Source organism: Canis lupus, chromosome 9 (genome assembly GCF_003254725.2).
Source record: "Canis lupus dingo isolate Sandy chromosome 9, ASM325472v2, whole genome shotgun sequence".
In the NCBI taxonomy this organism is placed as follows: Eukaryota; Metazoa; Chordata; class Mammalia; order Carnivora; family Canidae; genus Canis; species Canis lupus.
Window position 1 is genome coordinate 6,003,338 of NC_064251.1, and position 22,194 is coordinate 6,025,531.

The following is a 22,194-nucleotide window of genomic DNA, read 5'->3' on the forward strand; positions in this document are numbered from 1 at the left end:
AAGAATGGGAAGATTTTAATTCAAACAAATGGTCAGCGGGATCCCTGGGTGGCGCAGCGGTTTAGAGCCTGCCTTTGGCCCAGGGCACGATCCTGGAGACCTGGGATCAAATCCCACGTCGGGCTCCCGGTGCATGGAGCCTGCTTCTCCCTCTGCCTATGTCTCTGCCTCTCTCTCTCTCTCTGTGTGACTATCATAAATAAATAAAAATTAAAAACAAACAAACAGTCAGCACATAAATATATGATCCATGCCTCCTAGAAAAGAAATTCTCTCTGGCTGTTCATGAAAACCCAGGAGACTGGTTAAGAATAAAACTTCCAACTTCTAGGAAAGAGGAGGCCACATAAATAGGAATGTTCGATTTTTTTATGGAAATATTGAAAAAGGTCTGCCTTGAGGAAACATGAATGACATGGGAAGGCCTACACTCTGATTTGCTCAAAACTTTCCTACTAGAATCTTGTAAACAGCCATTCTTGAGCGCTCCAAGTGTTGTCTGCATTTGTTGCAGGGATAGATTTACCCAGACAGGTGGAGGAGTCATGACTTAAGGATTATAAACAGCTGCAGAGGCCAGGGCTGCTCCATCGTCTTGGTAGCGAGGGATGTGACTGTTCTCCACCGCCGCGCATTAACTAGCCTTAGAACAGGCCCTCAAATCGGAACGACTGTAATTTTGGTCTAGTACATGCACCACCCATTTACAGCTAAATAGTAACATTAAAATGTGAAGAATTTCCAGTCGTTTTAAAAGGGATCATCTTGGCTTGCTTTCTGCTGCTGACTCATAGTGCTGCTGTTTTGAGACTGTCGTATTTCCAAAGGGGACACACAGTAGGTATTCAACGAATGTCAGTTTGTAGCAGACATTTCCGTCCCTTAAGGAGCATGCCCTTGCTGTCTCTCCATGAGTAAGGCGAGTAAGTGGGTGGTAAAGACAAATCCGTCCTCGGCTTGTGGGTTCCAGCTCGCCCAGGGCGAGCTTTCCCCTGCCAGGTAACTTTCTTCGGTGACAGCCAGCACCACTTGTGCCCAGCGCGGGGCAGGTTTGTCCTTTGTCCAATCATCACCGAGATTTGGGGGGGTGGGGGAGGGGGAACTTCCAAAGACCTACCCCGACCAGGAAGGGGGTGGGTTTAGGCTGAGCAGGGGCCGCCGCAGCCCGTCGAGGAGAAGCACGATGCTTGGCACTCCAGGGAACCAATAGGAACGAAAAAGGCTGTTTGAATTGGCCAATAGCGGCAAGGTGGGGGCGGGCTTCCCCGAGCCGTATAAAGGCTGCGGCCGGGGAGGCAGGCGGCGGCGGAGGCTCCTGCAGCGGTCGCAGGCGGTGGGGAGGGGAGCTGCTCGGCGGCCCGCGGACCCGACCCTTTCAGCGCTCTGCTCCCGCGCCTGCCTACCTCGCTCCTCGGCACCATGACCACCACCACCACCTTCAAGGGAGTCGATCCCAACAGCAGGAATAGCTCTCGGTGAGGCTGCGGGGCCGCGCCCGCCCCGCGCGGGGCTCGAGGGGGTGGGAGGGCCGGTCCCCGGCGGAGCCTCGGGGGCCGGGCGGCCGGTCGTTGGCGGTAACGTGCCCGGGGCGCCGCGCTCGTGCGGGGCCGGGCGGCGGGGCTCGGCCGTCGGCTCGGTCTTTGTGCGGTCCCGCAAGCCCCGCGCGCCGGCCCCGCCCGGTTGCCGCTCATCTCCCATTCATTCCTCCCCCGGAGCGAGGGGTCGGCCGGGCCGGGCCGGGCAGGGCCGGGGCCGCTCGCCCTCGCAGCGCGGCCGGCTTTCGGTGGTCGGGCCACGCGGAGAGCGTTTGCTTCCTTCCCTTGGCGCGGCCGGCCCGGCCCCAGGGCGGTGGTCTCGGCCGCCAGGTGCCCGGGCAGGCCCCCCCATTGTCCCACCCCTGGGCACGCGCTCGCCGCGTCCGTGGCCCGGGGCAGGTGGCGGCCCCCCGCCCGGCGCGACAGCCCCTCCTGCGGCCGCAGCGATCGAATCTTGCGGGCTCCTACCCACGGGGGCCCGCCCGGCAGGTGGCATTTGTGGTCGGGCGGGGCAGGTGATCGCGACCCCCGCGCCCGCCCAGGCCCCCGCCGCCAGCCCCCCGCGAAGTGCTTCCCCTCCGCTAACAAAGGAAAGACCCCGGCTCCTTCCCCTCCCGCGCCCACCTCGGAACGCGAGAGGGGGGTGAACCAGTGCGAGCGGGTTTTCCGCGCTCACACCTTCGGACCTCGGTCTTTGCATCCCACCTTTCCCCCCCGCCCCTTCCTCCTTTGACGTTTGCCGAATGAGTTCTTCGCTGGCCCGGGTTCCCGAGCTGGAGGAGGCTTCCAGTTCTTGGGCGGGGCCGGAGACATCCATTGTCTCTTCCGTACTGTCGTCTCCACCTGGGGAGCCGGGGCCTTTCTGGCCAGTGTTGCTGCAGCATTTGGGGGAAGAAGCCACTGGGTGTTTGGACTGGAACCCTCCCTTCCCAAGCCCTTGCCTGACCTGATGGAAGGGTTTGTAACCGGTGCAAGGTGTCCACATTGTCTGGGCTAATTGGCACCCTGTTCCTTTTGAGGTAGGATACAGGCATTTCTGGGATCCTGCTCAAGGCTTGTGGGAAGCTTAGGTTCCACTTTTTCTGGGCACCTATTCTTCACTGATCACGACCTGCATTTGTGTGCAGCCAGCCTTGGGGTCCTGGGCAAGTGGCACAAAGGGAGCCATTTTGTGGGGCTAAGAAGACGGCTGTGAAATAGTGCCTCACAGGGGTTGGTGAACTTGGGAACAAAAAGCTGGCCTCAGCACCGAGTCTTAGGTTGGACATGACCCTCCTTTTCAACTCATCCCTTTATCTTACACAATGTAGAAAAGAGTAGGAAAGATTTAAAAAAAAAAAAAAATTGGTGGGTCCTTGCAGGTTGGGGACCTTGAGTAGGAAGAGACGTTTGAAAATACTGGTCACTCCCTCTTCTGTTGTCATCCTTGCAATGAGATCATTTTTTTTTTTTTTCAGAGGACACTGGAACACACTGCACCTTGGTTTTTCTTTTTGTGCCATGCGGTCAACTTTCTGCTGGTCAGACTGTAGTGGCTGGAATGTGAAAACTGACACATTGTTATAAATCAGGTTTTATCTTTGGGGTTGCTGTTCAGTGCTTCATAAAGAATTTCAGTAACCGAGTCAAATGGATCCCCATGCTATTTTTTTGATATGTGTATTGGAGATGTGAGATGGGAATGGTTTTTGGTTCCGCAGAATAAATGTTTTCATTCACCTTTTGTCATCAACTTCCCTCCAGTATTGTGATCTCTGGACTGGAGCTTTGTCCTTACATTTACTTCTTATCTTTCCTTCCTCTGTAATCTCATCGGATTCTTCACTTGTTTCTGAAGTAACATTCTTCAGGCTCCATAAGCAACATTATCAGTTTAGTCTGGTAGGGGATGATCTGCAAAGATCACATGTGAACTCTGGGATTTAAAGAAAGAAGAAAGAAAATGAGTAATTTTTTTTAAAAAATTGCTATCCATAGCACACGTGCACATTTTTGTTGAGTCTCAAATATGTAATCTTGGTTTAGATCAGAAAGAATGAGAGGATCTTAAAAAAATAAAACTGAAATAATTTCTGTCTTATGATCCAAATCCTTTGTTTGGGGATGTCTCACTGTTACAAATGGGCTCTACAACACTGACGTCATTGGAGTAGGTATTACCTGCTATTGCGGAAGGAACACAGACCTTTAAAAAGTTGAGTGCTCAGAGCTTTGACTTTCTTTTTAAGCTGATGTTTGGGTGCTAGTGTCTTTTTTTTTTTTTTTTTTTTTTTTTAAGCCAAAAAATACTTCCCAAGCCACCAGGGTTTTGGAGATTTTCATCTTGCTAAAATAACTCATGAAGGTTTAATTATGATGAGAAGAAAAAAAAAATCATTCTAATCCCTAGGGAGTGGAGGGGATGACAATGAAGCAAGTTAATTCTGATTTTATTTCAGGCGTCTTTGTTGATTTGGGGAACAAGGGATAAAAACCTGGTTGCTTCAGAACTTTAGCATGAGAGAGAAAGCCTATTAAGAATTTATAACCCACCTTTAATTATGATTTAACAGATTTAATTAAGCAAACCTACAATTACCATCTTGATAAAACATATTTGTGGACACATTTTTTTTTTTTAAACATTTATTTGAGAGAGAGAGCAAGTGAGTGGAGGGGAGGGGCAGACAGGGAGAGAGAGAATCTCAAACCCACTTCCTGCTGAGCACAGAGCCAGATGTGGGGCTCAATCCCACCACCCATGAGATTGTGACCTGAGCCAAAATCAAGAGTCAGACGCTACCCAGGCGCCCCTGAACACACTTATCTTAATCCATATAATTAATTTAAACTAAGTGGATATTTAATGTCTGAAACTTTTTAAAAACAGAGTTTTAATTTTAACATGTTACAAAAACCATAATGGGTCTCCTCTCACCCCCTGCCCTAGGGGTTAAATAATGACTTTTATTTAGTGTAAATTGCATATTGAATATTACTGTGGTCAAACACAAATATGGGATTCAGGGGAGGATGCTAGAAGACCTGCAGAAGAAGTATAAGACAGTCTGAGGTTGGAAAACACGGAAGCTAATCAGGACCAGCTACATAGGTTTGTATGAAAATGAAAGAGAAAATAGCCTCATATGCTCCCTGTGTTTCAGCACTTTGAGCCCTTCTTACATGCCTGCCAGGGACTTGAGGACTTGGATTTTGGTCCTCATCTTTGTCAGTTTAGTAATATTGGACAGTTTCTTCAGAGGTTCTCAAAGGCTTCACTTTGCTCTCAAAAAGTGAGGCTGTTGAACTAGATGGAACAGAGCCCAGCAAACTATTGCCCTTGAAATGCTGTGGACACCTGATTTTTATATTCACAAATGATTGTTAAAAAACTATTGATTTCATGTGGAAATTACATGATGATCAAATGCAGTGTCTGTAAATAAAGTTTTGTTTGAACAGAGCTGCACTTACTCGTTTTCATGTTGACTATAGTTGCCTTTGTGCTAATAGAGCCAAATAGTTGATAAAGACTGCATGACGCACAGGCCAAAAACATTTACTTTCAGGCACTTTTAACACCAAAAGGAGAGGATCTGCCATCTTTTCCTCCATGTGCTACCTTATACTCTTTGAGCCTTTGGAAGGTTCTACTCATCAGCTTTATGGAGGAGGTGGAGGTTTAAGAGGTTAAGGCTGGGTTTTGAAGAGCCCTTGAGGCAAGGGTGGAGAGCGCTCTAGGCAGGAGTAAAGATGGGAGCAAATACCCAAAGTGGGGATAAGCCCACTGTTCAGGGAAGTGGCTCAGCTGGATTGGTGAAGAAGGTAAGAACTGGATAAAGTGGAGAGGCCCTGTTGATAGTTGGTCACATTTCCTTCATTGCTGTCAGGGCTTCACCAAGGCTTGCGTCTGCTGGCTTGTGGGTAGCAGGGACAAGGTAGGAAGGGGACCCCCGGCCTCGGTGTCAGCTGCACCCAGGGAGCAGAGGAGCTGGGATTTCTGTTGAAAGATGCAAGTATTGGGATCCCTGGGTGGCGCAGCGGTTTAGCGCCTGCCTTTGGCCCAGGGCGTGATCCTGGAGACGCGGGATCGAATCCCACGTCGGGCTCCCGGTGCATGGAGCCTGCTTCTCCCTCTGCCTGTGTCTCTGCCTCTCTCTCTCTCTCTCTCTGTGTGACTATCATAAATAAAAATAAAAATTAAAAAAAAAAAAAGAAAGAAAGATGCAAGTAACGTGCCGTCCTGTGTGGATGTAGGTGTCCACAAATGATCACATGCAGTGGCCAGTGGGAAAACTAGTATTGTCAAAAGAAAGGTTTTCAGGGAATTCTGGAACCCAGAAGCAACCTTCAAAAGAATTTTAGATTGGGGCACCTGGCTGGCTCAGTTGGTGGAGCAGGGGAGTCTTGATCTCAGGGTTGTGAGTTCAAGCCCCACATTGGGTGTGGAGATTGCTTAAAACACACACACACACACTTAAAAAAAAAGAATTTTAGATTATGGCAAGACAGAAAAATATGATGTATAAAAAAAGGACATTGAGATTCACCTGAAATCCCATCTGAGAGCACAAACCCTGGAAAACATCGTGGTGTATGTACTTTCAGGCATTTATGTCTATTTATGATGATAGTAGCTAGGAACACATGATGGCTATGTTCCAGGTTCTGTTCTAAGCACAGTCTATAGGATATCCTTAGAATAGTCGTACGAGGCAGCTACTACAAACCTCTTTTTTATAGAAGAGAAAACCAAAGCATTAAGGGGTTAAGCAGTTTTCCCAAGGTCACACAGCTAGATAAGTGTATCCATACCATATACACATTGTTTTATGTAACATGTAATTGGCCTTATGTTTCTTTTCCAACGTTTTTCATTCACTGAGTTTTAGATAACATCTGCTAATGAAGGTAACTCTGATCCTACTATATACAGCTTTCTGTTGTATGGACATGTCTTGATAACTAAGACCCTACTAATGGCCAGTTAGGGTATTCCCAATTTTATTTACAGATTAACATTTTTACAGGAGTCTCCTTGTACATATATCTGATTATCTAATTAGAACAACTTCTGGGGCAGCCTGGGTGGCTCAGCGGTTAGTTCCGCCTTCAGCCCCAGGTGTGATCCTGGAGTCCCGGGATCGGCTCCCACGTCAGGCTCCCTGTAGGGAGCCTGCTTCTCCCTCTGCCTGTGTTTCTGCCTCTTTCTCTCTCTCTCTCTCTCTCTCTCTCTCTCTTTCTCTCTAGATCTCTCATAAATAAATAAATAAAAATCTTTAAAAAAAAAAAAAACAGGGATCCCTAGGTGGCGCAGCGGTTTAGCGCCTGTGTTTGGCCCAGGGCGCGATCCTGGAGACCCGGGATCGAGTCCCACGTCGGGCTCCCGGTGCATGGAGCCTGCTCCTCCCTCTGCCTGTGTCTCTGCCTCTCTCTCTCTCTTTCTCTGTGTGACTATCATAAATAAATAAAAAAAAATAAATAAATAAAAATAAAAATAAAAATAAAAATAAAAAACAATTTCTGGAAGTAGAAATGCCCGTTCATATAAAAAGCAAACAGTTGACACGTATTATCAAAATATGCTTTAGAAAGTTAGTATAGGGACGCCTGGGTGGCTCAGTGTTTGAGGATCTGCCTTAGGCTCAGGGTGTGATCCTGGAGTCCCAGGATCGAGTCCCACGTCAGGGTCCCTGCATGGAGCCTGCTTCTCCCTTGCCTGTGTCTCTGCCTCCCTCCCTCTATCTCTCATGAATAGATAAAATCTTTAAAAACAAACAACAAAAAAAAGGGACACCTGGGTGGCTCAGTGGTTGGGCACCTGCCTTCGGTTCAGGTCATGATCTGGGGATCTGAGATCGGGTCCCACATCGGGCAAGTAATCTCTACACCCAGTATGGGGCTCGAACTCACGACCCCGAGATTGACAGTTGCAGGATCTGACTGAACCAGCCAGGCACGCCTCTTCTACTTTTTTTTTTTTTAATATTTATTTATTATTTTATTTTTTAAGATTTTGTTTATCCATGAGAGATACAGAGAGAGAGGCAGAGATACAGGCAGAGGGAGAAGCAGGCTCCATGCAGGGAGCCTGACATGGGTCTCCAGGATCACGCCCTGGGCTGAAGGCAGCGCTAAACTGCTGAGCCACCTGGGCTGCCCCTAAAGATTTATTTTAGAGAGAGAGAAAGAGCATGTGTGCCAGTTGGGGGAGGAGGAGAGGGGGAGAATCCTTAAGCAGACTCCCTGCTGAGCAAGGAGCCTGACACCACGGGGGCTCTGGGCTTGTGGGGCTCCAGCCCACGATCCTGAGATCATGGCCTGAGCTGAAATCAGGAGTCCCACACTTAACCATCTGAGCTGCCCAAGTGCCACCGGTGGCAATCTTTTTGAGAGAGAACTGTTACCTTGACAGAATTCTGAGAAGAAACTGACAAACTCTTCATTGTAATAGTAATTGTTAATAGATTCTCTCATTAAGTGTTGAACATACCTAAAAATCAGTAGTTTTGGGCAGCCCCGGTGGCGCAGCGGTTTGGCGCCGTCTACAGCCTGGGGCGTGATCCTGGAGACCCTGGATCGAGTCCCACGTCGGGCTCTCTGCATGGAGCCTGCTTCTCCTTCTGCCTGTGTCTCTGCCCCTCTCTCTGTGTGTCTCTATGTTTTTTTTTTTTTTTTTTAAGTTTTTTATTTATTTATGATAGGCAACAGTGAGAGAGAGAGAGGCAGAGACACAGGCAGAGGGAGAAGCAGGCTCCACGCACCGGGAGCCCGACGTGGGATTCGATCCCGGATCTCCAGGATCGCGCCCTGGGCCAAAGGCAGGCGCCAAACTGCTGCGCCACCCAGGGATCCCTCTGTGTGTCTCTATGAATAAATAAATAAAATCTTAAAAAAAAATCAGTAGATTTGAACAACTTACAGCAGCTTGACCCTACTAGAGCTATAGAACACTGGCAAAACACATTCTTTTCAAGCATATATAGATTTATTAAATTGATCACATATTAGGCCTTAAAGCACATCTCAAATTTCAAAGGATTCATGTCACACAGGCTGTTGTCTGTGTTATAATTAAAAGTTAGAAATTAAGGGCAGCCCGGGTGGCTCAGCGGTTTAGTGCCACCTTCAGCCTACGGCGTGATGCTGGGGACCCGGGATCTACCTGCATGGAGCCTGCTTCTCCCTCTGCCTGTGTCTCTGCCTCTCTCTCTCTCTCTCTGTGTGTGTGTGTGTGTCTCTCATGAATAAATAAATAATCTTTAAAAAAAGTTAGAAATGAATAAATCAGAAAGACCCCTATGTTTGGAAACTTATAGATATATTTTTAAATAAATAATGTTTGGGCTAAAGAAGAAAATAATGGACGTGACAAAACATTTAGAATGCAACAGTAGTTTTTAAAAATAATCAAGACTTGGGATACCTGGGGGGCTCAGTGCTTCAGTGTCTGTCTGCTTTTGGCTCAGGGCATGATTCCGGGATCCTGGGATTGAGTTCCACATTGGGCTCCTTCCTAATGTCTCTGCCTCTCTCTCTCTTTCTCTCTCTCTCTGTGTGTGTCTCTCGTGAATAAATAAACTCTTTAAACAAAAAATCAAGGCTTGGAACACCCTTAGAGGGACACTTAGAAGGGTTTGCACTGCAAGTGTTTAATTTCTCCATTCTTTTCTAATGTAAGGACCTGCATTTGCAAATGACAACTTAGGTATTTGGAAACTTGGATGAAATGTACATCCTTCTAGAAAAATATTTCTCAAACTGATTTAGGAAGAAGTAGGAGACCAGACTACTCCTGTCTCCAATAATGGAACAGAATCAGTAGTTAGAAAACCTTCCCGTAAGAGCATGTCCATTTTCTCTTTTGCGAGTGACAGGACAAGTTAAATTGAGTTTTTCCAGGGAGGGAACACATTGATCAAGCTGAGGCACAAAGCTCTGCCAACATGCAAGTGCTAGGTTTCCTTGCTGAACCAAAAGCTATAGATGGTGTCCAACAGTGCCTGGTTATCGAACATGCCTGGAGCCTCCCACCAGTGTCTCCTACGGACCTCCTCCTGTGGCTGGTCCCTCGTGTTTGCTAGGAAGAACGCTGTGTTGGTACAAGTGTATAAACAGGGCTTGCCTGGTGATGCCGAGAGAGGAGGAGACTGTCCTAAGCTTTCCTTGGGCTTCTAAATTGGTCAGCTTAACTTTTACATGTATATTTATGTATATACAAGTGTGTGTGTGTGCATATATATATGTGTGTGTGTGTGTATATACAAATATATATATACTTGTATATACATATTCAGAAATGCATTCTGAATACGTAAATAACAAGATGCGCTTCTACACTTCTCTGCAAATATATCCAGCTTAGCTCATTAGGTGAGGTCTGTTAGGTCTTCTGCTGTCTCCTAAAAGGGAACATGAGACAGGCTGTTTTAGCTGCCTTGTGTGTCAGACAACTTTACACAAATATTATAAAACAGCATTTTGTATCTTAACATCCATTGTTGAATTTTTTTTTTTAATTTTATTTATTCATGAGAGACCCAGGGAGGCAGAGACATAGGCAGAGGGAGGAGCAGGCTCCCTGCAGGGAGCTTGATGTGGGACTCATCCCAGGACCCCGGGATCATGACCTGAGCTGGAGGCAGACGCTTAACCACCTAGCCACACAGGTGTCCCCCTAGTGTTGAATTTTTTAAAACTTTTAAGTTTTTTTTCTTTTTTTTTTTTTATTCACACACACACACACACACACACACACACAGAGGCAGAGACACAGGCAGAGGGAGAAGCAGGCCCCATGCAGGGAGCCTGATGTGGGACTCGATCCCTGTGACTCCAGGATCACGCCCTGGGCCAAAGGCATGTGTTAAACCAATGAGCCACCCAGGGATCCCCAACTTTTACGTTTTTTTATTGAGAATAGTTGACATACAATATTATATTAGTCTCAGGTGCACAACATATAGTATGTGACAATTCTATACATTATAAAATCCACAGTAAGTGTAGTCACCATATGGATTTATTACAGTATTATTCAGTATGTTCCCTATGCTGTACTTTTCAGCCCTGTGACTTATTTTATAATGGGAAATTGGTACCTCTTAATCCCCTTCACCTGGTTCCCCCCATCCTCCTCCTCCCCAGTAGCCACCACCAGTTCTGTTTGTGAATCTGATTTTTTGTTTGTTCTTTTGGTTTGTTTTTTAGATTCCACATAGAAGTGAAATCATGTAGTGTTTGTTTCTGTCAGACTTACTTCATTTAGCATCATACCCCTACATCCATCCATTTTGTCTCAAATGACAAGGTTTCATTCTTTTTTATGGCTAATATGTCATTGTGTGTATACACATACACACATACCCACACACACACACCACATCCTCTTTATTCATCTATCAGTGGACACTTGGGCTGCTTCCATATCTTGCCTATTGTAAATGATGCTGCAAAAAACTTAGGGGTGTATGTATCTTTTCAGATTAGTGTTTTTGTTTTTGTTTTTGGTATCCAGCTATCCAGAGAAGAATTACTGGATCAGGACCCTCCATACTGTTCTGCACAGTGGCTGCACCAATTTACATTCTAACCAACAACTGCATGAGGGTTCCTTTCTCTCCACATCCTTGTCAACACTTGTTATTTCTTGTCTGTCTGCTACTTAGCCATTTTGACGGGGTATGATCTTGTGTTGAATTAATACCATGATGAATCAAGTCCTTTTTCCCATTAGTAGCTCTCACTTTGAGAAGGGTAGGGGGAGGAGGGATGAATGAAAGGAGTTTGAAAGTATTTATGCTGAGAAATGTTTTGGTATGATCTGAAATGGATGTTTTGCAATTATTCCAAGGGTTTTGCGGCCTCCGGGCGGTGGATCCAATTTTTCATTAGGCTTTGATGAACCATCAGAACAACCTGTGAGGAGGAACAAAATGGCATCCAGCATCTTTGGGACACCTGAGGAAAATCCTCCTTCATGGGCCAAGTCGGCAGGTACTGCTTATATCTGTGATCACCAAAGGGACAGACCCAGCATGAATAACTACCGTTGGTTCTGCGCTAGTGAGCCAAATCTAGTTCAACCATAATAAGATCAACTACAGTTAAAGCTTGTCAGTGGAGAAAAGACAGGGACCAAGAAGTGGGAACCACTGAGTCTCGAGGGGTCAGAATAAGGACTGAGATCAGATTGAGTTATTTGGTCCCTCTGTAGAATTCTCAAGCCCTCAGTTAACGTTCCTAACACTTAGCTCATTTTGTAATAGGAGACTAACATGAACATCACTCACAAAATAAATGTTTTGCTTTAGTTCTTTCTGTCTGTCGTGTTCTTCAAGGAAGTATGTTTTAATTCAGGTGCCAAGTCTAGTGGTGGCATAGAGGATTCTGAGTCATCTGGACCCCAGAGAAGGAACTCTTCTGAAGGGAACTCTGGAGACTTCTTAGATCTGAAGGTCAGTGTGACAAACTGGGGGGTAAGGGTACTTTGTGGTTAATACAGTTTAGAAATTCAGTTCTCTCCTTTTGTACTAAGAGCTTCAGTTCTGCCACTGGAGCCTTACATATGTAGAGATAATTAGGAAAGGGACTGAGGCCACATTGGTAATGGAAGATGGATAAAGAATAAAGTCAGGAGAGTGAGGTGACATGATCTGGGTGTACAGAGATCTCTTCTACCAGTAGGATTAGTCTCTCCTTCACTCTGGATTTTGGGAACTTCTGGATCACACTTACTTCCCATGTAACTCAGAGTAACATTTGTGAGTTCAAAGACTGTTATCGTTGTTGGCAAACATTGTTCAGTTGTTCTAAGCTGAACTCCAGGAGACTGCAGACTGGGCATTACCCTCAGTTGTCTGCAAAGGAGCATGGTCCCAGTGCCCCCAGGTGCGGGTCTGGAACCCTGGCAGGGTGGCCTCCTAAGCAGGGACCTCCGAGCACAGAGGCATCATGCATGCAAGTGTAGAGAGACCTGTGTGGGGTTTTGGAATTGATAGATGCTCTTCAACAGCTAGATAAGGAGAAAGGAGAGGGAGAAAGGAAAGATAAATTTACCATTTCCCATTGATAAAAGATCCTCTGACATGCTAATTGGTATTAGACCATTGACGTAAATGTTAATTTTTTTTTTTTTTTTTTTTTTTTTTTTTTGGTGTGTTAGGTATTGCTGGCCCTGGGGAAACTTGACATGCAGCATTTTCCCAAAGTAAAGGTTGTAATGTAATTGTGTTGCTCCCTGCCCCTGAACTTGACTGCATCAAGATGAAATTTCACATCTGTCAGTGGAGGACAGATAGATAGTAGCCTCTTAGAACTATGACTGTTTTGTTTGTTATAAAATTAAAATCCGAAGTAAATTTTTAGGGGCACCTGGCTAGCTCAATCAGAAGGACATGTGACTCAATCTCAGGGTCATGAGTTTGAGCCCCACGTTGAGTGTAGAAATTACTAAAAAAAATTAACTTTAAAAAATAAATAAAACTGAAGTAAATTTTTAATTTCTTTTCTTTTTTTTTTTTTCAGGGAGAAGGCAACATTCATGGTGAGTCCTTCAGAAGCCTAAATTTCTGGTTCTGTAAAATTTTTTTTTTTTTATTGTTTTTAAGATTTTATTTATTCATGAGAGACAGAGAGAGAGGGAGAGAGAGAGAGGCAGAGACACAGGCAGAGGGAGAAGCAGGCTCCATGCAGGGAGCCTGATGTGGGACTCGATCCCAGGACCCAGGATCAGGCCCTGGGCTGAAGGTGGCGCTAAACCGCTGAGCCACCCGGGCTGCCCCTGTAAATGGTTTTAGAATAAGTCAGAATTTTTACTGAAATTGTGTCTTGGGGAAAGAGACTGGGGAGTGAAACCTGGCTTTGCCCCAAGTGCCAGCACGCACTGGGTGGGGAAGAGAGAAAAATTAAACTGGGAAGTTGCAAACATGGTCACATTTGTATCTGCCGGAGTGAGAGCAGTGTCAGAAATGCAGAAGGAAGGAAAAATGGAGAGTCTTTCACAAATACGTACAGTAGTCAGGCTGGTGTCTGTTATTCTTAATGAGAGCTTTTTAGTAATAAGACTCCTGGCATTTCAAGCTTGGCGCACAACATGTAATTTGCCAAGTTTGTTTGATTTTACGCTGGGGCGCTTATTCAGCAAGACATGTTCCTCTGTGATCTTGTGGATGATGATTTAGGGGGCAGATGTAAATTTTTAGCATCCATGTTACCAATTATATGTGGAAATGAGCTATAATCATTTATTTAATGATTTTCAATCTTTGAAGTATTTATTGGCACTTCCTTAACAAGTGCCAGAGAATTAATTCTGCATGTAATGAAAGGCTTATGTGTGTCAGGCAGTAGGAATCAGGTGAAAGTTGACTCAGTGAAATGCAGCCGTCAGAAGGCCATCTGGTCCAGAAGAAGGAAGAGGCTGCTTCCTCAGGGCCTCTTCCTACCATTACATGTGGCAGTCGTCCCGTGAAACAGGTGTTTTAAGAACCAGATCCCTTTTCTGCCCTCTCCGTATTTCTTTTCTTTCTTTCTCTTTCTTTCTTTCTTTCTTTCTTTCTTTCTTTCTTTCTTTCTTTCTTTCTTTCTTTCTTTCTTCCTTCCTTCCTTCCTTCCTTCCTTCCTTCCTTCCTTCCTTCCTTCCTTCCTTCCTTCCTTCCTTTCTTTTCTTTCTTTCTTTCTTTCTTTCTTTCTTTCTTTCTTTCTTTCTTTCTTTCTTTCTTTCTTTCTCTTTCCTTCCTTTTTTTAAAATTTCTTCCTTTCTTCTTTTTTTTTTTTTAAAGATTTTATTTATTCATAGAGACACACACAGAGAGAGAGAGGCAGGGATACAGGCAGAGGGAGAAGCAGGCTCCATGCAGAGAGCCTGACGTGGGACTCGATCCACGGTCTCCAGGATCACGCCCTGGGCTACAGGCGGCGCCAAACCACTGCGCCACCGGGGCTGCCCTTCCTTTCTTCTTTTTAAAGATTTATTTTATTAGAGAGAGTGTGCATGAGCAAGAGAGAGCACAAGCAGGGGGGAAGGGCAGAGGGAGAAGCAGACTATGCTGAGCAGAGAGCCAGATATGGGGCTCGATCCCAGGACCCAAGGATCATGACCTGAGCCAAAGGAGATGCTTCACCAACTGAGGCACCCAGGGGCCCCTCAGATAGTGTTTAATTGATGGGCTTGGTAGGAGAAGAATCCCTTGAACCTGTGAGCGTTACCTGGGTTCTTCCTCAGTGCACAAATCACTTTCTCACTGGACTGAAGGTGTATTGGTTATTGTTTGTGTCCAATGTGTTCTGTTTGCAAAGAATCTTTTCTGGAGGTAAAGAAATCTTCAGGGCTTTTCAGTTTCGCTGCTTTTCATATTCTGAAATACTTCCACACTCAGCCTTACTTATTAGCTAACTCTTAGTCACTACTTTTAGCTAATGGATATAGTTTGAAATTCGGGGAACCTGAAGAAGTATGTGAGAGACCTGATGGAGCTGTGAAAAAATTTGTCATTATTCCTCCTAATCATAAATTCTCCCCCGAGATGCCTGGGTGGCTTAGCGGTTGAGCACCTGCCTCCAGCCCAGGGTGTGATCCCAGGGGTCCTGGGATCGAGTCCCACATCAGGCTCCCTGCATGGAGCCTGCTTCTCCCTCTGCCTGTGTCTCTGCCTCTCTCTCTCTCTCTCTCTCTGTGTGTCTCTCATGAATAAATAAAATCTTAAAAATAAATAAATAAATTCTCCCCCAGTTCAGTTGGTTACAGTTGCTTTAGGTAAACAGCATATTGATTTGCATAGCGTGACAAGCCTTTACTTTTAGTTCATTTGTCATGAAATGACAAGGGGCATAATAATTCAACATTCATCTGGTGGCATAGAGGTCAGCCCTAAAGCCCAGCTACTCTACTCAGTTTATGTTTTTGTTTTTCTTCTTTTTTTTTCCTTCTTCCTACTCAATTTATACAAGACAGATTTTGTTTGGATAGGAGGAAAATTGCCTTCTTCTTTAGGGGAATTAAACATAGGAGTGGCCAAAGGGAATGTGTCGGAAATCTGTAGCGGAGGGAGACAGTCCACAGGGTTTAGGTCGAAGTCTTTCCTGCCTTCAGGCAAGTTAATCTGACGCATTTCTTGGTGTTCCCAGTTCTTCCTTTTTTCTTTTCTTTTTTTTAAATTTATTTATTCATGAGAGACACAGGGAAGCAGAGACACAGGCAGAGGGAGAAGCAGGCTCCCTTCAGAGAGCCTGATGTGGGGCTCAATCCCAGGACCCTGGGACCACGACCTGAGCCATCCAGGTACCCCCAGCTCTTTCATCCTTATAATAAACCACTTTATTGTTTATTATGATGGAAGTGTCTGTTCAGTTACCTTGTTGAAATACCAAAAAAGACAAGTTAGGAGTATAAAGATTGGTATTATAGTAGAGTGTGTCTAAAATCCCATTTTTCAGTTATTTGATTGAACAAACAATAGCTTTCTCTTCAGGCCCTGTGTAAGTCTCTAAAGCCTTACTTTCAGTTCCTATACTTGCCTCATTATAGACTAAAGGGATGGCGTAACAGACTAGCCTCCATTCTTTCTGGCTGGAGTATTTCTGACTAGACAAAGAAACATTTAAATTAAGGCCTGCTGTTGTTTATTCTCCATATGTGCTTTTTTTTTTCCTTTCTTTCTTTTTTGGCATGTTACCTAGTTATGAAAGACAATACCACCCCCTTAATAATGAAAGACAAATGTAAGATTGATGGGTATGAGCTTGATTTGTGGAAGGGTGCCTGACTGGCTCAGTCAGTAGAGCATGCAACTCCTGATCTTGAGGTCCTGAGTTTGAGCCCTATATTGGGCATAGAAACTACTCAAAAAAAAAAAAAAAAATCATTTTATGGAGGGGTGCCTAGCGGGCTCAGTCTGTAGAGCATGGAACTCTTGATCTCAGGGCTGTGAGTTCAAGCCCCATGTTGGGTGTAGAGATTACTTTAAAAAAATAAAAAAAAAAAACCAAAAAAAAAAAAAAAAATTCTGGGGGCAGCCCCGGTTGTGCAGCAGTTTAGCACTGCCTGCAGCCTGGGGTGTGATCCTGGAGATCCAGGATCGAGTCCCACGTCGGGTTCCCTACAGGGAGCCTGCTTCTCCCTCTGCCTGTGTCCCTGCCCCCCCCCCCCCCCCGTGTCTCTCATGAATAAATAAATAAAATCTTTTTTAAAAATGTAGTACAAGTGGTTTTAGGGACATGACCTTTTAATAGTCTTTGAGGGACTTAAAGTACATTTTTTTTTTAAATCAAAACTTTTCATTGGTATCCAATACAAGTCCATGTGAAGTTCTTACACCTAAAGGTGTCTTTGTGTGCGTGTGTGAGAGATTTTATTTTAGAGCAGGTATCAGACTATGCAACTGAATTGAATTTGATGGTGTAACATGGAAATGAGATGAGACATTTTGCAGTCACTTTTGACGTGGAACAAAGACTTTTCCAAGTTTGGAAACTGCCTCATTAAAAATATATGTTTGTTGGGGATTTCACAGATTAGTGGATGGATCATCAAGCAATGTCTAGAATGTTGGGTAATAATAGGCTAATTTTCAAGACTTTGACATGGAAAGTACCCAGTTAATATAAATGGGAATGACCTGATTAATGGAGATATTACAAGTCAGTAGGAGAAAGGTAATCTCTTTAATAAATGATGTCAGTTTAATGAGTTATCTTTGTGGTTAGAAAAAAATCTAGGGGATCCCTGGGTGGCTCAGCAGTTTAGCGCCTGCCTTTGGCCCAGGGCACGATCCTGGAGTCCCAGGATCGAGTCCCACGTCCAGCTTCTGGCATGGAGCCTGCTTCTCCCTCTGCCTGTGTCTCTGTGCGCCCCCCCCCCATGTCTATCATGAATAAATAAATAAAATCTTAAAAAAGAAAAAGAAATCTAAAGGGGCACCTCAGTGTTAAGTGTCCAAAGCTTTTTTTTTTTTTTAAGGTTTAATGTATTTATTCATGAGAAACAGAGAGAGAGAGAGCCAGAGACACAGGCAAGGGAGAAGCAGGCTCCATGCAGGGAGCCCGAAGTGGAATTCAATTCTAGGTCTCCAGGATCACGCCCTGGGCCAAAGGCTATGCTAAACCACTGAGCCACCCAGGCTGCCTTGCAAAGCTTTTTTTTGAGAGAGCGAGCGAGCACACACATGCTCACCATAAGCAAATGACTCTTGATCTCAGCCCATACACATTGGGCTCTGCCCTGGGTATGGAGCCTACTTGAAAAGAAAAGGAAATCAAGTTCGTGGAAATGTAATATAAACCAGGAATGAAATAACATTTCACCTATCAATTTGGGCAATTTTTAAGGGGAGGTGGTTATCAAATGGTGGGTACGTAAAGGTATATGGACGGTGGACTCATGCAAGATGTGGGTAGAGCACGGCACAGCCTCTTCAGGACGATGCGTAGTATCTGTTCATTTTGAAGACAGGAGCCCTGGTATCCCTGTGGGTACCTATTCCAGTCTGTCTACATTATAGCTTTGTTTGGAATGATTGGGATGGTTCTAACTAAGAGTGTAAAAGAAGGATGTTTGTATCATGTCAAATACAACAAAAAACAGTATGTATTATCTGTTAGGAATAAAATATAAATATGCATTAAACAAGGGATTAGACACAACTCCTAGTTGGCCCTTTGGAAATAGGGAGAAGAGACCCACATGGAAGTGGATTGGGGGTCAGGGGCCTATAGCTTGTCTGTAAAGTTCTTTTATTTTAAAGAGAGTGCAGTGGGGAGGGGGAGAGGGAGAGAGAATCTCAAGCAGACTCCCTGTGGAGCCTGGAGCCTCATGATCCTGAGATCATGAGATGAGCTGAAACTGAGTCAGACACTTAACCTACTGAGCCACCCAGGTGTCCCGCCTATCTGTAAATCTTTTTTTTTTTTTTTTTTTTTTTTTATCTGTAAATCTTTAAAAATACTTACATCTTCTGGGCTTCTAGATGGCTCAGTTGGTTAAATGGCCAACTGGATTTTGACTCAGGTCATGATCTTGGGGTCTTGAGACTGAGCCCTGAGTCAGGCTCTGTGCCTAAGGAGGGAGCCTGTTTGAGGATTCTCTCTCTCCCTCTGCCTCTCCCCCTGCTCTCTCTGTCTCAAATAAATAAATAAATATTTAAAAATAAATGAGCAAACAAATAGATAAAATACTTAACATCTTCATATACGTGTAAAATTTAGAAAAGAACATACTGGGCAGCCCGGGTGGCTCAGCGGTTTAGTGCCACCTTAGATCCAGGGCGTGATCCCGGGGACCCGGGATCGAGTCCCATGTCAGGCTCCCTGCGTGGGGCCTGCTTCTCCCTCTGCCTGTGTATCTGCCTCTCTCTCTCTCTCTCTCTCTCTCTCTCTGTCTCTATGAATAAATAAATAGAATCTTTAGAAAAAAAGAAAGAAAAGAACACACACAGACAAAAGCCTGAGGACAAATATGGCAAAAGACTAACAGTCGTTAGTTTGGGGGACATGGTTGAATGATTGTTGCCTTCTTCTCTAGGTATGATTTGAACCATCCCCCCCTCCAAATCTTAGACTCTTCATCTTACCTGGAAATAGTTTTTAGCTTTAACTTCCTTCTGTTTTCCTAGAAAACGTGGACACAGACTTGCAGGCCAGCCTGGGGCAGAGTGAGGAGAAGCCTGTGCCCGCTGCCCCTGTGCCCAGCCCGGTGGCACCGGCCCCAGTGCCGTCCCGAAGAAACCCCCCTGGCGGCAAGTCCAGCCTTGTCCTGGGTTAGCTCTGATTCTCTTGAACTCTGTCGTTTTGTTTGTTTGTTTTCTCCATGCTTGTGAACTGCACAACTTGAGCCTGACTGTACATCTTTTGGATTTGTTTCATTAAAAAAGAAGCACTTTATGTACTGCTGTCTTTTTTTTTTTTTTTTAATTTTAAATTTTTTTTTTTTTTTTTAAGAACAGGTTTCTCTATCTGTCCTGATTCCTCTGGGTCTGTAGGCCATGGCATGAGTGTTTTCTAGTAGTAGATTGGAGGGAAAGTTTTGTGACACTTAGTACAGTGTTTTTAAGAACAATTTGGTTCCAAATGTGTTAGAGGATCTTTTGTACTGAGGTTTTTAAAACCCTTTCTTTGTCAGCTTTACTTGGGTTTACCAAGCCTTGTTTGGACAGACCAGTAAACAGTCCGCAGGCATCTTCAGGCCCCCAAACACAGGGTTGTCTTTATGCCAAAACCTATTAGTGAGTACCCTTTGCTAAAAGCATCTTCCTGTGCCATACAGAACAATAGAGGCCTGCGCCTCATGCCTTGCTGCCTGCAAAGCAAAAAAAACCTGCCTTTTTAATTTTTGAACCTTAAAAAATAAGCCAGATACTAACTCAACTAGCCGCTGAGCTAAGCCTGCCGCTGTCACTCAGAGGAAGGCTTCGACTTATGCTCAAACTGACAACTTCCAAGTGGTAAGCAAGCAAGGGCGGTGACCACACAGAAGTGGGTCTTCGTCATGAACAGACCCCCAGGGGGCAGTGCTCTTCTTAGATAACTTGAAGCTGTGTGCATGATGCTGGTGCTTGACCATGAACTGAAGTCTCATCTTTAAAATGTGTGTTGTACTTCACAATCCTGGACTGTTGCTTAAAGTAAACAATGTACAAATTTTGAAACATGGTGTCTTGTGTCATCTTTTTGAGACTGTTTCAATGTTCTACCTGTTGAGTTACTGTTTTTCTTTGTTACTATCAATCCTGTTGTGCAAGGATTGATGAGTCATTAGAGTTGAAACAGACTAATGAAGTCCCAGAGAAGTTGGGCTTCTCTCAATAAAGAACATTCTTTAAAGAAAACAGGTTTAAAGGCACAGCAGGAGTTCAAAATGATATCCGTGGTAGTAAAAATACACGAGTTATATGGGATAAATGATAAAATAATTATTAGCCAATATCTTTTAGGTTCACCACCTACCCTTTGTGCTGGGTAGTAAGACAGGATTTTAAGTCCTCTCACCTTGCAAGGGGCCTCTCAATGGTGAGAGGTTACAACAGGACTCCAATGGAAGGAAGATGAGGATCTGAGGAGACAGAAGCTCTTTGGGTTCTAGGCAGAAAGTTCTAGATTAACATGATGTATTAAATGTACAAATTGGGCATTAAGACTTGGCTTTTAGGGTCTAGCTATGCTACTAAACTGTTCTTTTGGCTTAGTCATTTAGGGACCAATTTCCCCATCTTAAAAAGTGAGACCTTTGAGATGATCATAACCAGCGGCTCATTTGAAATCTGGATATTTCTTTGGGAAGAATAGGGTGTTTATAGGTTCTGGGGATGTAATGTCTTTCTTCCTCATGATGCAAAGCATTTGCAAAATGGAGAGCAACAGCTTTGTTACAGGATCTGTCCAATTTCACCAAAACAGGTTAGCCCTACAAATACTAGCCTGAGTTCCGGTTTCTATTAGGACTCTTAGGAGGTACTCTTCTAATGGGGATCCTGGAAAAGAGATATATGTCCTGATTTCTGTCACAACTTGTAAGTAAGGTCAATGTTTTTGTTTTGTTTTTTTTCTTTTTAATTTTTTGAAGATAAGAGCCTAATCAAAATTCAAGTGAGGGAAGGGACAGTTCTGGCAGCCAGAACAGATTTTAGGAAATACTATGTAAACACGTTTGCTAAGAGTGTTATATTTTCCACTTAGCTTAGGGTCTGGTAAGTGGAGCTGTATGATCTTAGGATGATGACGGCAGAACAGTGTATTTCGTTGACAGTTTGGACTCCACACTGGTTGTGTGATGTGGGTGGGAAGTTGGGGAAATAGTGGAGGACTCAGTAGTGCCAATGCCGACTATACCTCTTAAAGGCTTTTTAATTTGATCACTTTATTTTTCAGATTAAAGATTTTATTTATTTATGAGAGAGAGAGGGAGAAGCAGGCCGCATGCAGGGAGCCCGACGTGGGACTCGATCCCGGGTCTCCAGGATCTGGCCCTGGGCTGAAGGCGGCGCTAACCCGCCGAGCCACCCGAGCCACCCGGATGCCCTAACCTGATCCCTTTAGAACAGGACACTGTTCTCTTTGTAATGCTTCAGTTAACATGGGTTCGGAGGTGCTGGGTGCTCGGATGCGGAGCTACAGGAAGCCGGGTCGCTTAAGTCTGAGTGTATAGTTGGTGGGTCAGGACCGCGTAAAATCTACCAAGGAGCATCCACAGCCTCCGCAGCGCGGCACGTCCCTGGACGCGGCTGTAACCGCCCACCCCCGAGCCCAGGGCCGTTCCCCAGAAAGGGCCTCCTCGACCACCCGCGCTCGGTGGAAATGGGGCCCCTCCGGTGGAACGGGACGTTCAGAGCGGGCGCTCCCGACGCTGCGTGGCCGGTTTGCCCCGCCGGCCAGGGGGCTGCAGCCTTTCCCTTCGAAGTCACCGGCGCCGCCGGCATTAGGGCCCGGGTCCCGCCCGCGTGTTCCCGCGCCCCGCCCCGCCCCACAGGCGAAGGTGGGCGGGGACCCCGGGCCTCGAGGTCGGGAGCCCGGGGCCGGCTCAGCCCCGGGGTCGGCGCGGGAGGTCCCGTCCCCTCCCGGCCCGTGCGGGGCGAGCGGGCGCGCCCCCGAGGACGGCGCCTGGAGGCCGCGCGCTCCCGCCGGCCCGGGCCCGGGCGCCGCATGCAAATGAGCCCCGGGGCGCCCGCCCGCCCCGCCCCGCCCCGCTCCC

At 45.5% G+C, this 22,194-nt stretch overlaps 1 protein-coding gene and 1 long non-coding RNA gene across 2 annotated transcripts; both read left to right on the forward strand.

The window, feature by feature from the left end:
• Positions 1 to 1,279: 1,279 nt before the first annotated feature.
• JPT1 (Jupiter microtubule associated homolog 1) lies at positions 1,280 to 19,391 on the forward strand. Its single transcript, XM_025467942.3, has 5 exons — positions 1,280 to 1,475; positions 11,368 to 11,510; positions 11,874 to 11,971; positions 13,041 to 13,059; positions 19,124 to 19,391. The coding sequence occupies exons 1-5, from the start codon at positions 1,420 to 1,422 to the stop codon at positions 19,270 to 19,272; spliced, it is 465 nt and encodes a 154-aa protein (XP_025323727.3). The 5' UTR covers positions 1,280 to 1,419; the 3' UTR covers positions 19,273 to 19,391.
• Positions 1,492 to 5,991, forward strand: LOC125755801 (uncharacterized). The gene is made up of 2 exons (XR_007413144.1): positions 1,492 to 2,554; positions 2,993 to 5,991. It is a non-coding gene; the product is annotated as an uncharacterized LOC125755801 (long non-coding RNA).
• Positions 19,392 to 22,194: the final 2,803 nt, after the last annotated feature.

What these genes read in the sequence shown, in the direction of transcription:
- JPT1 (XM_025467942.3), top strand. Translation starts at nt 1,420, where the DNA reads ATGACCACCACCACCACCTTCAAGGGAGTCGATCCCAACAGCAGGAAT. An exon ending in AACAGCAGGAATAGCTCTCG is followed by an intron (nt 1,476 to 11,367) that starts GTGAGGCTGCGG and finishes AATTATTCCAAG; the next exon opens with GGTTTTGCGGCCTCCGGGCG. An exon ending in TTCATGGGCCAAGTCGGCAG is followed by an intron (nt 11,511 to 11,873) that starts GTACTGCTTATA and finishes GTTTTAATTCAG; the next exon opens with GTGCCAAGTCTAGTGGTGGC.